The sequence below is a fragment of the Tiliqua scincoides genome, chromosome 1, assembly GCF_035046505.1.
Source record: "Tiliqua scincoides isolate rTilSci1 chromosome 1, rTilSci1.hap2, whole genome shotgun sequence".
Classification (NCBI taxonomy): Eukaryota; Metazoa; Chordata; class Lepidosauria; order Squamata; family Scincidae; genus Tiliqua; species Tiliqua scincoides.
In genome coordinates, this window is record NC_089821.1 from 44716304 (window position 1) to 44732573 (window position 16270).

Genomic DNA, 16270 nt, shown 5'->3' on the forward strand with positions numbered 1-16270 from the left:
TGGCAAATTCAAGCAGAGAACAAGTATTTCTACACAAAAAGTTGGTCTTTAGCTCACAGAATTTTTGGTTAGCAGATCCCAGTAGAGCTGGCCCTTGGCCATTATTTTACTGATTTGTTTGGTTAAGGTTTTTTTTTTTTTTTTTTTTAGTTCCTTCACCAATTACCAGGCTAGACAATATAAAAATAATTTTTCTTAGGCCAGATACTCATTTCTCTGATACACCAGTGCTATGACAGCACTAACATTCAGGTGTCCAGTCTCTCTTACTCACAGACCAATCCTATCCTATGCTTTTTATTTGCATAAAAAACTGTTGCTCATGACTTGTCTTCTCAACCAAAAGGGCTCTTTGTTTAATGTTGGAAAATGTGCAGATTTTTTATGCAATAGTTAGATGCAGGCTGTCTGCATTGTTTATAGAAAATAATTGCAAGACAATTAGCTGAGCAACTGTAATGATTTTTTGACTAGAAGTACGTAGCAAGAAAACATATGGTATTTTGCTAACTGTTTATAAATATTGTAGCAAAATTGTATAGAAGAACAGTTACTCTTCTAGGAGACTTAGCAAAGAAAATTACTGAAAGTTCTTCTTTTAACTGCAACAGTGGTGTTATCAAGGCGTATTTGTTGCATTTCACAGCGTGAAATGAGATGTGGAAAAACCTAAGCATATAATGAACTGCAGCATCTCTACTAAAAACTTGAACAGTAGCTACCCAACTTTTCCCCAGCCTCATTATTATTTATTAAGAATACTTGAAGTCCTTTGACTGGAATTGTCATGACATTTGTCCAGATTTCATGAGTTACAACATGCACTCTATATTTGAGCACAAAGTTCCAAACAACATAGTCCTGGAACGTGCTGGAATCCCTAGCACGTATGCACTGCTGAAACAGAGATGCCTGCGTTGGCTCGGTCATGTCATGAGAATGGATGATGGTCGGATCCCAAAGGATCTCCTCTATGGAGAACTCGTGCAAGGAAAGCGCCCTACAGGTAGACCACAGCTGCAATACAAGGACATCTGCAAGAGGGATCTGAAGGCCTTAGGAGTGGACCTCAACAAGTGGGAAACCCTGGCCTCTGAGCGGCCCACTTGGAGGCAGGCTGTGCTGCATGGCCTTTCCCAGTTTGAAGAGACACTTGGCCAACAGTCTGAGGCTAAGAGGCAAAGAAGGAAGGCCCATAGCCAGGGAGACAGACCAGGGACAGATTGCACTTGCTCCCAGTGTGGAAGGAATTGTCACTCCTGAATTGGCCTTTTCAGCCACACTAGACGCTGTTCCAGAACCACCATCCAGAGCGTGATACCATAGTCTTTCGAGACTGAAGGTTGCCAACGCAACAGTGTTATCATCTTGATATTTTGTCCTTTGTGTATGTGTTTCTCACATACACTCATCACCGAATCCTACCTAAATCCCTGTGTGGCACCACTGTGGCTTCCTCTGCATCATGCAGGGTATTTTCAGCTGCTGGAGTTCTCCTTGGAGTAAGGGGACATTTGTCCCTTTGCCCTGGGATAAGCCCCAACAATTGATATGGGGAACTTGGACCTGCACCAGCTTGGGTGCCACCACTGTCAAACCCGCCCTCTCCCAGTCCTGTTCTACCCACCTAACCCTGCCCTCTCCCTGTTCCACCCACCCCCTGGCCCACTCAATCCCCTCCTTGCACCCCTCCAACCCCCTGCCTGGGCTTACTGCTGTGGCCTCCCTGCTGGCAGGCCTGATGCTAGTTGGTGGAGGCTGCTTTATGACAGCTGTAAATCTGCTGGCACCATGCTAGTTATACTGGTGGGGGGGGGGATAGGATCCGGTCATCATACTCTTTCTGTTTGTTTCTGCCATGCTTGGCCTGGCGTGACATGTAGGCTACAGTTTTAGGTTGTCCTGAATATAATACTTAAAAGCCTTCCCCTCTTGGCCTGCCCCTCTCGTTCCAGGCACTGAATACCCATAGATTTAAAGGCCTTTGAGTATCTGTATCTTGTGTATCTGGCTGTTTCTTGTCTCCTCTCACATCCTAGCTGGCTGCCTTGCTCCCTCCCCATCTCAGCTGCTTGGGCTGCCTCAGCCTCTGGCTAAGCATCTTGAGCCCACCCAGGCACACATTTCTATCTCCTGGAGGCTTGGCTGCTGGGCTGCAGAAGCCAGCTGAGGGAGGCTGATTTCTTGAAGAAAAGTCGATCACAAGGTACAAACTGTGATGGGTTTGTGCAACCTTCTGGTTTTAGAAGTAGGCTACCTCTAAGTGCAGTACCTCTAAGTCCCCTGCCAAGTGCAGGCGTGTGGCAACAGGATGCAGGTATCTTGTTGCCTTGCATGCTCCCAGAGGCATATGGTAGGCCCCTGTGAGATACAGGAAGCTGCACTAGATGGGCCTTTGGCCTGACCAGAGGCCTGGAAAGCTGTGAAAATATGCCCACACAAACACCCTTTGCACACCTCATCATTCAATTCAATCACTGGCTGCGAAAAGTGCAGAGATAAGGCGCATGATAACTGAAGAACTACTGAGCCTTGGCCCAATATCAGCATAAAGGAACTTTAAGCGAGCACAAGTGGAGAGTGATTAGCTAGGACAATGGCTGTTGCAAGGGTATCCTGTCTTCGTAGCCTGAGGGATTGATGGAGTCTGAAAAGTAAAAGAATAAAACACTGACCATCCTGGGCATATTTTAGCAAGGGGCAAATTGTATTGCTAGCACTGTACTTTTGTACAGTGTGAATAGCCTGTGTGGAGTTCCTTGAAGCTATTTCACAAAATGTGGGGGCACAGAATTGGATGGTGGATCCCTTTGGACATCCCTTGATGCTCAAAAGAAAAGCTTTACTCCATGTTTGCATGGTTAGGAAGCCGGGAAATACTGACCTATTTTGTTCACAGGAACAGCAACCTCATTGGCTGACGATTTTACCTCAGTTTGATTCCTTTGCATTCACCCACTCAGCAGAATAAAGCTGTGAAATCCACTCCTCTTTACAAAGGAATGTATGTCGATATCCCTTCATCTATTTGGGAGCGTATGGGCTGCCACAAAACAGCTGCAGGAGGAAAAAAAAATATGAGAGCATGAGGTGATCCAAAGATGGCACTGGGAAGAAACCAGGTGCACTGCTATGAACTGCAATCCAATGCCCTTGTGTCACTTCTAAAATACAAGATCTTGCACAGTAACTATACACCAGCGTTGCTTCCGCCAGGAACATGAAGTGAGGTGATGCTCCATGCCTTTCTCCTGGCCTGGCTGCCTGATGGCCGGCAGCCCTCAAAACAGGGTTAGCTGAATAGAGGGAGCATCTGATACCCCTACTGCCTGGATGATCTAGGTTCAATTCCCTGCTCAGCCGTGAAGCTTTCTGGGTGACCTTCAGCCAGGCACTATCTCTCAGCCCCACCTACTTCACAGGGTTGTAGTGAGGACAAAAGGAGGGGAGTAACCATGTATGGTTGTGCCTAGGTACCTGTTCCTGGAACCCCTGCAGGTCCTAAACCCATGATAAATCAAATTGATGGGTCTTGGCACCCAATCCTCTGAATGTGATTGGAGCTGTGCTCCAGATGAGTCCAGAGGGTGTTCTGAGGGCCAGGGAGACTGCATGTGGCCTCCCCGGCCCTTACAGCACTCTCCAGTTGCATTTGGAGGTTTCAGGTTGGGCCTGGTCAGGGCTTAATGTGGGCTGGGGGACTGTATTGAGTCAGATCTGTGGATGAAAAATCCGCAGATGATCAGGCACCACCTGTACACCACCCTGAGCTCCTTAGAAGAAGGGCCATATGAAAATGTGAAAAATAAATAATTTCCTGTTATCAAGCTGGATGGATTGACTTGGACCCATGACCAGCAGGGGGATTCACTCAGGTCACTGTTTCCCTTGGCGATACCAGAAAGAAAGGCAGCTTGTCTCACCACAAAGCCCAGTAAAGTTTCCCTTTGTAGGTGCAGCAGAATGCTGGCAGAAGTAACCGGCTCACTCCCAAATCAGAGTCAAGATACGCAGGTTGGGTTGTCCATTAGGAGAAGGATGCCTATTCACTGCAGGGGGCAAAAAAAATAATAATAATTAAAAATAGTTTTTAAATGAATGCAGGGTTGTTTTGTTCCTCCTCCTGTGTGCTCAGAACAAGGATGAAGGAACAGAAGCCATTTCGTTTTTCTTCTTTCTAGCTGGAAAGTTTGTGCAGGGATGTGCCCTTCCTTCCTTCCTTCTTCCTTCCTTCACACCATCCTGCTGGGGGAGAAGGAAGAGGGCAGAAGTGATGAGAATGGTAAATTATGGGCACAATCCTAACCAACTTTTCAGCACCAGCATAGCTGTGTCAGTGGGGCATGTGCTCTATCCTGTGGTTGGGGGGCAGCTGGAGTTGGGGGGCAGTTACAGAAGCCTCCTCAAGGTACGGCAATGTTTGTTTCCTTACCTCAGAGCTGCTTGCCCTTACCTTGGTGCTGGAAAATTGGTTAGGACTGTCCCTTAAAAGCATTTTCTCTCAGGGCAGGAATAATGTTAAAAGGAACTCAGGGGCATTGCTAAGAAACCAACATGCTGGTAGCTGCATAGTTTCAAAGTGGCTGTACTTTCTGCTTGCGCACCTTGCGAGGCACCCAGAATGTGCTTTGACTGAAGATGTCCCTGTCACCATTCTTTCCCCACCAGGGTGACCAGATACAATGGAGGACAGAGTGCCTATACCTTTAACCATTGTAGAGAGGAGAGAATTTTGGCAGCTTTTTCAACCCTTCCATGCTGAGCTGCACCTGCCAGAATTCCCTCTTCTGTTAAAGCCGTGATTTTCATCCTTTTTCATCTCATGGCACACTGACAAGGCACTAAAATTGTCAAGGCACACAATTAGTTTTTTTTTACCATTGACAAGGCATACCATGTAGTCTTGTGTGCTCCCTGAGGCATTTGGCGGGCCACTGTGAGATACAGAAAGCTGGACCAGATGAGCCTTTGGCCTGAGCCAGCGGGGCTGTTCTTATGCTGCTGGTAGGGGGTTCAAATCCCCCAATTACCCTACACATAAATGTCTCTCCTCAAACCTCTGTGGCGCACCTGTGGACCCTCCGTGGCACACAGGTGTGCCACGGCACCGTGGTTGAAAATGCCTGGGTTCAAGGTATAGCCACTGGGTCCCCCCATTGTATCTGGTCACCCTGGGGGGCTCCTCCCCACACATGGAAAAGGTGCAAAAGAGAGCGACTAAGATGATTACTGGGCTGGGGCACCTTCCTTATGAGGAAAGGCTACGGTGTTTGGGCCTCTTCACCCTAGAAAAGAGACGCCTGAGGGGGGACATGATTGAGACATACAAAATTATGCAGGGGATGGACAGAGTGGATAGGGAGATGCTCTTTACACTCTCACATAATACCAGAACCAGGGGACATCCACTAAAATTGAGTGTTGGGCGGGTTAGGACAGACAAAAGAAAATATTTCTTTACTCAGCGTGTGGTCGGTCTGTGGAACTCCTTGCCACAGGATGTGGTGATGGTGTCTAGCCTAGACGCCTTTAAAAGGGGATTGGACAAGTTTCTGGAGGAAAAATCCATTACAGGTTACAAGCCATGATGTGTATGCACAACCTCCTGATTTTAGAAATGGGTTATGTCAGAATGCCAGATGCAAGGGAGGGCACCAGGATGAGGTCTCTGGTTATCTGGTGTGCTCCCTGGGGCATTTGGTGGGCTGCTGTGAGATACAGGAAGCTGGACTAGATGGGCCTATGGCCTGATCCAGTGGGGCTGTTCTTACGTTCTTATGATCAGGGGGGTGAAGTGTGCTCAGAGTTCTGTGGTGGGGAGACACGTGTGGTGCTTTCTGTGTGCCTTGGAGACGAGTGTGGCTGCGGGGGAAGAGGGAATCTGACTGGGAAAGCCTGGAGGGGGCAGGCAGGCGGGGGGGGGGAGGGATGACCCTGGGAAGAGCCGAGTGCGCCGCCCTGAAGCAAAGCAGGCGCCTCTTCGCCCCCCTCCCCCCGTGGGCGCGCGGCTTCTCCAGCGCGCGCTGCTGCCGCCGCTAGAGCGCACTGTTCGGCGTGGCTGCCTAGGCGCCGAGCTTGGCGCGCAACTGGTGGGGCCGCGTCTTCCTCCCCTGGGCGGGCGGCGCTCTCCTTCGCCGGCTCCTGCACGCTGCCGAGCCCTGCCGGGGAGGGAGTGGCGAGGAGGAGCCGCGTTGCCGCCGCCGCCGCCTCTCGCCAGCATGCGGGCGGCTCCCCGGCGGCTTGGGAGGCGCGGGTGAGGACCTCTCCACTCACAAGGATGCTGGGGGGCGATGCCTGGCGGCAGGGAGGACGAGATTTGCCAGAAAGCGCTGCAGCTGCTGGCCGAGCTCTGCTCCGTCGGGGCGGTCGAGCACGAGCGCTGCCTGGAGTTCAACTACTACCTGCGGGACAGCGCCAGACCCCGCGCCACAGACTCCGGTAAGCGCCGGGCGGGGGGGGGGCAGGATGCGCGGGGAGGCCATTCCCACGGCAGAAACAAGCAGGCGCTTCTCCCTGGCTGGACCCTTTGGAGAGGTCCCTAGCATCACCGGAGCCCTGCCTCTCTCTGTGCTGGGGGGCCAGATCTTCGCCCCTCGCCGATTTCCAGCGTTGCACCAGCGCTGAGTGATGCTGGAGTTGCTGTCAGTGCAGCCAGGAAGCGTGGCAACGACCCACCACCACCCCCTCCACTTTGGGCATCACTCCTCTTGGTCTTTTGACGGGACCCGCTTCCAGCTGTGCCTGCCTTGGACGACTGACTGTCAGTGGATGCTTGATTTGAACAGAACTCACGTCCAAGTTTTGAGTGTAGGACAGAGCCCTGCAGCCTGTTTACTCACAGCCCAAGCCTGTGCATGACTGCTCAGAAGTATGTCCCATTAGAGTCAATGGGGCTTACTCCCAGGAAAGTGTGGATAGGATTGGGATCTCAGAGCAACTCGGGGGGGGGGGTTACTCCCATGTAAGCACACATGGGTTTGCAGCTGTAGGCCGATGTAAGGTCTCTGGTTTTAGATCCTGCCTGCTTTCCCATTGCTACTGTTAAGGCTTCCAAGGTTAAGAGGTCTTAACAGTAGCAATGGGAAAGCAGGCAGGATCTAAAATATACTGTGTATTCAGAGTGAACTGAATAAACATGTCTCCCATAATCGTATTGCAGGCTGAGCTACACTGTGAGATCAGGATGGTTTATTTGTTCTTTCTTAAGAGATCACATTTGAACTTCCCTCTTTATGAAAGTAACAGAGAGCTTAGGGAACTCCTGGACAACGGCCTCTGTCCTGGTCTTACATAGCCTGACTATCAAGCAGATTGATTGCAGTCAAAGTGTTAAGTAGCTGCTTTATATTTCCTAACAAGATTCTAACCAGTTTTGTTAATAGTGTTAGGCTGCAATCCTATGCACACTTTCCTGGGAGTCATTGAACAGAATGGGACTTCCTTCTGAGGAAACATGCATAGGCTTGTACTGTTAGACTGCAAACCCTATTCCTCGGATTCAGTTAGGACTGAACTGATTGTGAAAATCACAGGGCAGCAAATCTTGTTTTCTTTAAAATGTGTTTCTTCAAGAAAACAGGATTGGGTTGGGAAACTGCCTGAGCAAGAACAATGTAGGCAATGCAGTTCAATTTGTTAGTATCCCTTTTCCTTTGAATGGACAGTACTTAGACTTTGAAAAGTTATTTGCTTCCTGAGTTTAGCTAAAACCTAACTTTGGTACGTTGATCTGGCAAACATCAGGGGATTCAAGCAACATGTGCATGCTGAATTATTATACTGATAAAAGTATCTTTTCCTGCTTGAGATTATTCTTGGCCTGTGTGATCCTGAGCATATAATTTGGAAGGAAATCCCACTGATATGGAGACTTGCGGCCAAGTAAATGTGCATAAAATTGAGGGAAGGGAGGTTGAATTTTGCAGCAGATGGCTTCTGAGTTATTGTTTTCTTTAAGTACAATCCTGTTGTGGTGTTTTTAATACATTGACAAGCATGATGAGTTTCCTGCCTGTGCTTCTCTATCAGAGCAACTGAGCATACCAGCCTTTGGGAGTGATTATGGGATTTACATTGGATTATGTCTTCAGTCTAGCATCTTTGGTTTCTTATCTTTTTGATAATTTTCTGATGTAAATGCTTCTTCCTTAAAGAAGAACCTCAGTTAGGAAACTGTGTTGTTACCATTCTGCTATCTACAAAGATATTAAAACATAGATCTTTGTTTACCTCCAGGGTCCTGAATAGGATTCAGCCATTCAGGGTTCCCCCTGATATATTTACAGATTTGAATTAGCTCGAGGGAATAGTTCCCAGATGAGTAACTGGGGACCTAAGGTGCATCTGAGGTTGTGTGTGTGTGGTTGTACATTTAACCTCCGACATCTCAAAGTATACACAAGTCATCCCATACTGCTGCCCACCCAGTTGCATTGGGTGTTTGGAAGGTTAGCATGAGTTGTGGAGCCAGTACAATACAAGACACACAAAGCTTTTCTGTGCCACATTATACCTGCTTTTTCTTTGTCCAGGCCTGGGCTTCTGGCTTGGTTCTCTAGCATTAAACCATTAAGTTGGAAACTCTCAAGCAGTGCATTTTGTATTTACGTTCTTCTTGAAGCCATGTTGATAGTCTGTTCAACTTGAATATCTTTAAGAATACTTCCTAGAAAAGATGTACCATTGAACTCATTGAGATTTACTTCCAAAGAAACATATTTTGCAACAAACACATTTTACAGTGCAATCTGAGGCAAATTTCCTGAGAGGTAAGGCCAATTGGGGTATACTTCTAGGAAAGTATGTATAGGATTGTTGCCCTGGAGCCAAATTCTTAACACATTTACTTGGGAATAAGTCCCACTGAACTCTGTGGAACTTACTTCTGAGTAGTCATACCTAGGACTCTATTTATTTTCTGCATATAAGCAGAAGTGTTGAACCCAAGTCATTATGAGTTCATATGTGGTGGACTGTGCCCATTGTTCAGTGATGTTCACCTGATGTTCAGTGGCTGTTGCTCGGTACAAATCAGTCATTGCAATTGACTGTGAATATAATTTGCATGTCAAATAATTAACCTGGAAGAAAACTAAGGAAACTGGAAGAAAGCAAGAATAGAAAACTGGCCACCTTTTAGCCTTGCAAATAAGGCCACAAGTTATGCTGTTTGGGCGATACATGTTACCTTTGCCATATCTTCAGACATCTTTATTTTTTTGCATATGGAACTTGCATGTTCTGAGGTCAGCTAAAAGTCTGCAAAGGACTTTGGCCTCAAAGGAGTCCATGAGCAAAACATACTATTTATTCCAGAATTACAAGAGTTCTGTACTCATCTCTTCGTGTGCTACCAACTTTAGTAGCATCATGAGCTGTGTACTCTGAGTAATACTGATACATGACTGTTTAAAAAACCACACACACAGCCCAGTCCTAAGTAACTTTCCAGCATCGCTGCAGCTGTGCCAATGGGGTAGATGCTACATTCTGTGTTAGAGGGCAGACTTGGAGGCCTCCTCAAGGTAAGGGAACATTTGGGTCTGCGTTGCAACTGCATCAGTGCTGGAAATTTGGTTAGGATTGGGCTGATAGATTGCCAGAATGGGAGTTCTTAGACATCCTCTGAATGCATACCACAACATCTAATCGAATGTGAAGATAGCATCCCATGGACACCCACATTTGATTGAATCAAATAACTATACAAATTTCTTGTTGAATACAATCCAGTTTGTGGATTATTATGGAATTATGTAAACACTATCTTTGATAGAAGGACTGCCTAGATCAGGGGTGCTCAAACTTTCAACTTTAGGGATGCTGGACCTTTAACAAGTGTATAGTAGAGAGAATTTCAGCAGGTGCAGCTTGTCATCTGTGGGATGACAAGTTGCACCTGCTGAAATTCTCTCTTCTATACACTTGTTAAAGGTCCAGCATCCCTAAAGTTGAAAGTTTGAGCACCCCTGGCCTAGATTATTGGGGATTGTACTAGCTCCATCCTTTGAAGATACTATGAGTACCAAGAAATACTCCAAAGGGCCCTTGGCTTGTAAGGAAAATTGCAGGACGACTCACCAGGTACACTGAACATAGAATCCTTGTAAACTTTCTCAGTAAATTAGCTTAATTGATTTAGAAGTACAAACTGTGTTCATGTGTCTTAACAGCCATTCTCTTTCAACACCAGCTCTACTCCTGCATGGATAACAATTACTAACCCATAAAACCTATTCACCTATCCACACATAAAGCCTGTCAGTCATTTGTGGCAGATTAACAGCCTAGAAAGAATCAATTTTGCACATATGAATCTGTCTTACATTGTGGCAAACCATTGGTCCATTTAGCATTGTTTACTCTGACAATAGAGAAAGCAGTTCTCTAGAGTCTCAGGCTGAAGTCTTCAACTGCTACCTGAATGGAAATTGTGAGCTTTGAACCTGGGACCTTATGCCTTCAAAGCATGTTCTCTGCTACTGAGTTATGGACCCTTTCTTTTCTCCCCTTTTAAAGAAGTGTCTTCATCTGGTTTTCTGGAGACAAATCTTACTTGCCACTAGCAACCGAGTAAATGACTATTTACAGACCTACTTTCAGGAGCAATTTCCCGTGTCGGTTTCATAAGGACACAAATACATTATAGTTAGACTTACACAGATTTTCATACATGTTAATGTTCATTTTAAAAGATTTCAAGCATTTAAAGTGAGAACTTTTACATGTAAAGCTAAAAATAAGTTGACAGTTATAAAAGATTTAAACATGAATTTCACAAGTTAAACTGCAGCGCTAAATTATACTTGGTGCGACTGATGGATGACTGTCAAAAGGAATTTATAAAGTGATTGTTCCATTCTGTCTTTGTCATACCCTCATACCTTTGTCTACAATCCTCAAAGTTCTTGTTCAAATATAGTCTTATTAAGGTCCTACTGAGGATGTTGGTATGGTTTCAGTTCAGTTGCAAAATGCGTTGTGAAAAATGAGTGTGAAAGCCACTGATTTTATGAAAGCTTTTGGGATTTTTTTTTTTAAGAAATCACTTTTACAAAAATGATATTCAGGAAAAGGCTAGTGTAGAGGGTTCTAAAGTTCTCGATGCCTCTGACCTTTACTCCCCTTCCTGTCTAGCATATTGGTTAACTCTGGTAGTTAACAGAGCAGTGTGCCTTTATGCATCTATATAGCATCGCTGTCTCTGGCATGCACAATGATGCCTACTCCAGCACTGGTATAATCTTGAGCTTTTTCTTTCCATAAGCCAGTACTTTTCAAACTTTTTAGCACTGGGACCCACTTTTTAGAATGATAGTCTGTTGGAAACCACTGGAAGTGATATCATTAACCTGGAAGTGACATCATCAATTTAGGCTCAAACCTAAGCTGCGATCAGCCAAAGTTCACATTACACAGCGCACTTGTACTGTTATTTTGCATAGCTCAGAATTCAAACATTCCAGTTTGAAAGTCAAAGCAGAATGCAGACTTCGATCCTCCTCCAACCACTCAGCCCTGCCCCCTTTCCAGCATCCCATCTTCCCACCTATTCAGGGTAAACGCCCAGCAGCTCTGTACCCTGTATTTTCAGTTTTGTATTTTCAATAGTGGCTGAGCTAGGTGCTACATGATCCACTTGAAATTGGCTCATGACCCACCTAGTGGGTTCCAACCCACAGTTTGAGAAACATTGCATAAGCTGTTTTCCATCTGCTGCTAAAATGGTATATTCTGGCTATAGTATTTGAAAACACTTCATCTATATTGCTCTTTTATTTTTATTTTCGTCCAAATTCTTATCGTTTTGAGGGGTAGGTGGGATGGGGCATATAGTTACCTGCAACAAGTGTCCCATTGGAACGATAAGATGCAATACCAAGTTTATAAATAATAAACAAGATAATGTGCTTGTCCGGTAACATGAAGTGCAATAACTGTTCTCCATGACCCTCCATAACAGATGGAGAGGTGTAATCCAATCTGCACCTGGAAGTAGATGTGAAGGTGCAACTCAGTCCACATTTTGCCACTAATAGGGCAAAATAATAGTGGACTGACAATCTTCAGTTGTAATTTTGCATCTGTTTTTTGTGGACAGATGTGTTAGAAGCTGTGTTCCCTGCTTGCAAGCCAGTATTGAAAAGTGTTCATCATTAGGTGTTTGCCATCATTAGGTGTTTGCACAGAGCAGGAGCCAGCAAGGGATCCATGCACAAAGCATGCTCCACACCCAGTTTTGCTGTCAGTATTGAGGCTTAATAAGATAACATATAACTGCGGTGCAGTTGAGTGGGTCATAACATAACACTTTCCTTAATAATGGAATACATTTCTCTTTTTCAGTGAATTCTATTATTTCTTATTGTTTTATATTTGCTGCTCTGCATGAAGCAATTGTCTGCATGAAGACTGCACTCTTAACTCACTTTTCTGTGGCTGAAATATCATCCTATGAGGAATCCAGGTTAAAAGATATTCTCTTGCTGGTTGCTTTTCTGGTGATGAAGTCAAATGTCTTATCCTAGCTGAAAAACTCTATATTGAGTTTACAAAAAAGAAAGGTAGTGCTCTGTGTGGCTTTGCAGAAACCCATCAATAGGAGACAGGCCAAAGACAGCTTGATTTATTCAGACAAGCAGTCTCATTGAGTTATTAGTGGAAGGCAGTTAATGGGCTCTGAAGAATGTCTCTTCAAGTTTTTGAGGTCTAGAAGGATGGTGGTAACAGCATGGAACCAACAAAGAAAAAAAATTATTCCTAATTAGTATGGCTAACTTGACACTGACATTGTTCATATTATAGCTTAATTTGTGTAAAATGTTTGTATTAGTGAATGTGTTATTATGGGGAAGGTTCCTACAAGATGGCAAATGGTTTAGAAAAATAAAATAAATGGAAAGCAAACATTAGTTTATCCTTTTACATACTGCAAATAGTGAACATTTGCTGGAATTAATAGTTAAAGCCAGGGATCTCATCGTGTGAGATGGCTTTCATACAAGCAATCAACCCAGTTCAGTAATGTTCTATAAATACATGACCACAATGAGCAAATTGGAAAAGAATGGAGAAGCAGTTCTGTCTATCATGATAATCTACCTTTTTCTTAAAGTTGGAGAGAGTGCATAGCTAAGTATAGATGTTCTTTGATAGCCACATTACAGAGTGTGGCTTTTGGCCTTAGCAGCAAACAACGCCCCTCTATTATGGATTGACTCCAATATCTAGGGGAAGCAATATTTCATTCCTATTCCAACCACTGTCTGGGTTGAGCAGTGGTCTTCAACCTTTTTCATGTCACAACCCAAACAAATTATGAGACTGGGGACCCCACTGCCGATCCTGCCCCTTTCCAGGACCCTATCAGCCCACCTCAGTCGGTGCCAACTTCCAGCTCCTGTTGCACCATCCCAGCACTGCACTGTAACAAAATATTAGAGAGAACAAAAATTTTTCCCAAGAAGCCTAGCACTAGCAGAAGCCATTTTAGCACAGTTGCTAAGAATCTGAGCAGGATTGGGACATAATCTGCTTTGTACTTTAAGGGGTATGCTAGATTCCTTCCCCAGTGGCGTCCCTGGTGTTAGAGACAGGGGCCCCACATAGTACCAGGCAAGGCATCCCATGTCATCCTGGTGCGCTTGGAAAGCCATCTGAGCCTCTGGAGGGCCCTTTAAACAATACTTCTGGTTTTCCAGAAGTACTGCTTAAGGGCCTGTTGGAGGCTCAGAAGGCTTTCCCAGCACTCCGGAATGCCATGCAAGGCTCCAGAGTACCCTGATAAGCTAGGGGAGGGGGCACCGGTCTGGGGTGGGCGCACTCTGTGGTCATAGCCCTGGGCATGACATCACTCAGGGTCACCACTGGCCTTCCCTTTTACCTGGTTGTGCTCTAGTCCAGTGGTCTTCAACCTTTTTCATACCCTTAAGTTGCCATGGCCCCACAATGGAGGCTTCACAACACCATTGGGGTCCTGACCCAAAGGTTGAAGAACACTTTGGTCCCTCACCAAAGGCTACTGAAAAAACTCCACAGTCAGGGAATTAGAGGACATGTCCTCTCATGGATTGAGAACTGGTTGAAGACCAGGAAACAGAGTGTGGGTGTCAATGGGCAATTTTCACAATGGAGAGAAGTGAAAAGCGGTGTACCCCAAGGATCTGTCCTGGGACCGGTGCTCTTCAACCTCTTCATAAATGACCTGGAGACAGGGTTGAGCAGTGAGGAGGCAAAGTTTGCAGACGACACCACCAAACTTTTCCGAGTGGTGAAGACCAGAAGTGATTGTGAGGAGCTCCAGAAGGATCTCTCCAGACTGGCAGAATGGGCAGCAAAATGGCAGATGCGCTTCAATGTCAGTAAGTGTAAGGTCATGCACATTGGGGCAAAAAATCAAAACTTCACATATAGGCTAATGGGTTCTGAACCGTCTGTGACAGATCAGGAGAGAGATCTTGGGGTGGTGGTGGACAGGTTGATGAAAGTGTTGACCCAATGTGCGGCGGCAGTGAAGAAGGCCAATTCTATGCTTGGGATCATTAGAAAAAGTATTGAGAACAAAACTGCTAATATTATACTGCCGTTGTACAAATCGATGGTGAGGCCACACCTGGAGTATTGTGTCCAGTTCTGGTCGCCGCATCTCAAAAAAGACATAGTAGAAATGGAAAAGGTGCAAAAGAGAGCGACTAAGATGATTTCTGGGCTGGGGCACCTTCCTTATGAGGAAAGGCTATGGTGTTTGGGCCTCTTCAGCCTAGAAAAGAGGCGCCTGAGGGGGGACATGATTGAGACATACAAAATTATGCACGGGAAGGACAGAGTGGATAGAGAGATGCTCTTTACACTCTCACATAACACCAGAACCAGGGGGCATCCACTAAAATTGAGGGTTGGGAGAGTTAGAACAGACAAAAGAAAATATTTCTTTACTCAGCGTGTGGTTGGTCTGTGGAACTCCTTGTCACAGGATGTGGTTATGGCGTCTGGCCTGAATGCCTTTAAAAGGAAATTGGACAAGTTTCTGGAGGAAAAATCCCTTACCAGTTACAAGCCATTATGTGTCTGTACAACCTCCTGATTTTAGAAATGGGTTATGTCAGAATGCCAGATGCAAGGGAGGGCACCAGGATGCAGGTCTCTTGTTATGTGGTGTGCTCCCTGGGGCATTTGGTGGGCCGCTGTGAGATACAGGAAGCTGGACTAGATGGGCCTATGGCCTGATCCAGTGGGGCTGTTCTTATGTTCTTAACACTGGCTTTGAGCATTTGTGCACTGGAAAGGAGGCAGTTCTACACTTAGATTGATGACAGTATTTCTCCTTGCCAGTGACAATGGAGAAACTCCCTCTTTACCTCCCTGTTGTTTCTTATATTCCTTCCTTGATCTTTTACATGGCATTTCTTGCTCTCCTTTTCTTAATCTATGTGATCTAAAATTAAATTTGATATTGGGAACTGCCGGGGGAGGGGGGAACATGTTTTTTGTTTGTTTTTAATTTAGTTCTTAGTTACATTTGGAGAGACTCCCTGTAACTGCTGTTTTAAAGCAAACACAAAAAAAGCCCGCTTTGGGTATTAGAACTCATTTCAATGATGCAGAAGGATCATTGTAGCATTCAAAATAATAGGTGTTTAGGAAATGCCTCCTGGTGCTCACAGAGTCCTTGTTCTCTGGAGAGCTGGAAATAGGGGTTGAATAAGCCAAACACTCCAATATGGCTTCATTTTTAAAACTGGTCAATTATCTGTAAATCTGGGACCAACCACTGTTTGAAATATGATAGCAGTCTAGATGCAATATAACTGGCTTTTCCTATTATCCGTTTTAATCAAAGGGGCTTTTGTTTGTTTTTAATGTTAGAGAAGCAGAGTGGCCCATAAGTCTTGGACATGGAAAGACTGGGTTCAAATTCCAGTTTAGCTGGTGGTCTTAGGTAGAGTTCTCCATCTGTGTAGACCAGGGTTGTCCAGAGTTTTTGGCAAGAGGGCCACATCAGCTCTCTGACACTATGTCGGGGGGGCTGGGTATAAAAAGAATTAATTTACATTTAAAATTTGAATAAATTTACATAAGTTTACATAAGTGAATATATTAAAGATGAACTTATATGAATGAATGAAGGTCTTGCAATAGCTCAGGCTGGCCTTTTCTTTGCCTCCGCTACTGCATCACAGACATGAAAAAACAAACAGTGGAGGGAGCCCTCATCCCATAGCTCACGCAAGAGGTCAAACAGTCGCCCTCACGTTGAGAGCAGTTGCATCGG

General features: G+C 45.3%; 1 protein-coding gene across 2 annotated transcripts in view; it reads left to right on the forward strand.

The window, feature by feature from the left end:
* Positions 1–6290: 6290 nt before the first annotated feature.
* Positions 6291–16270, forward strand: part of SYT9 (synaptotagmin 9) — a 101179-nt gene continuing 91199 nt past the window's right edge. For both annotated transcript variants that reach the window (XM_066632700.1, XM_066632691.1), the window contains exon 1: positions 6291–6438. In XM_066632700.1, coding sequence (XP_066488797.1) covers positions 6291–6438 — 148 coding nt within the window. The remainder of the gene's footprint in view (positions 6439–16270) is intronic.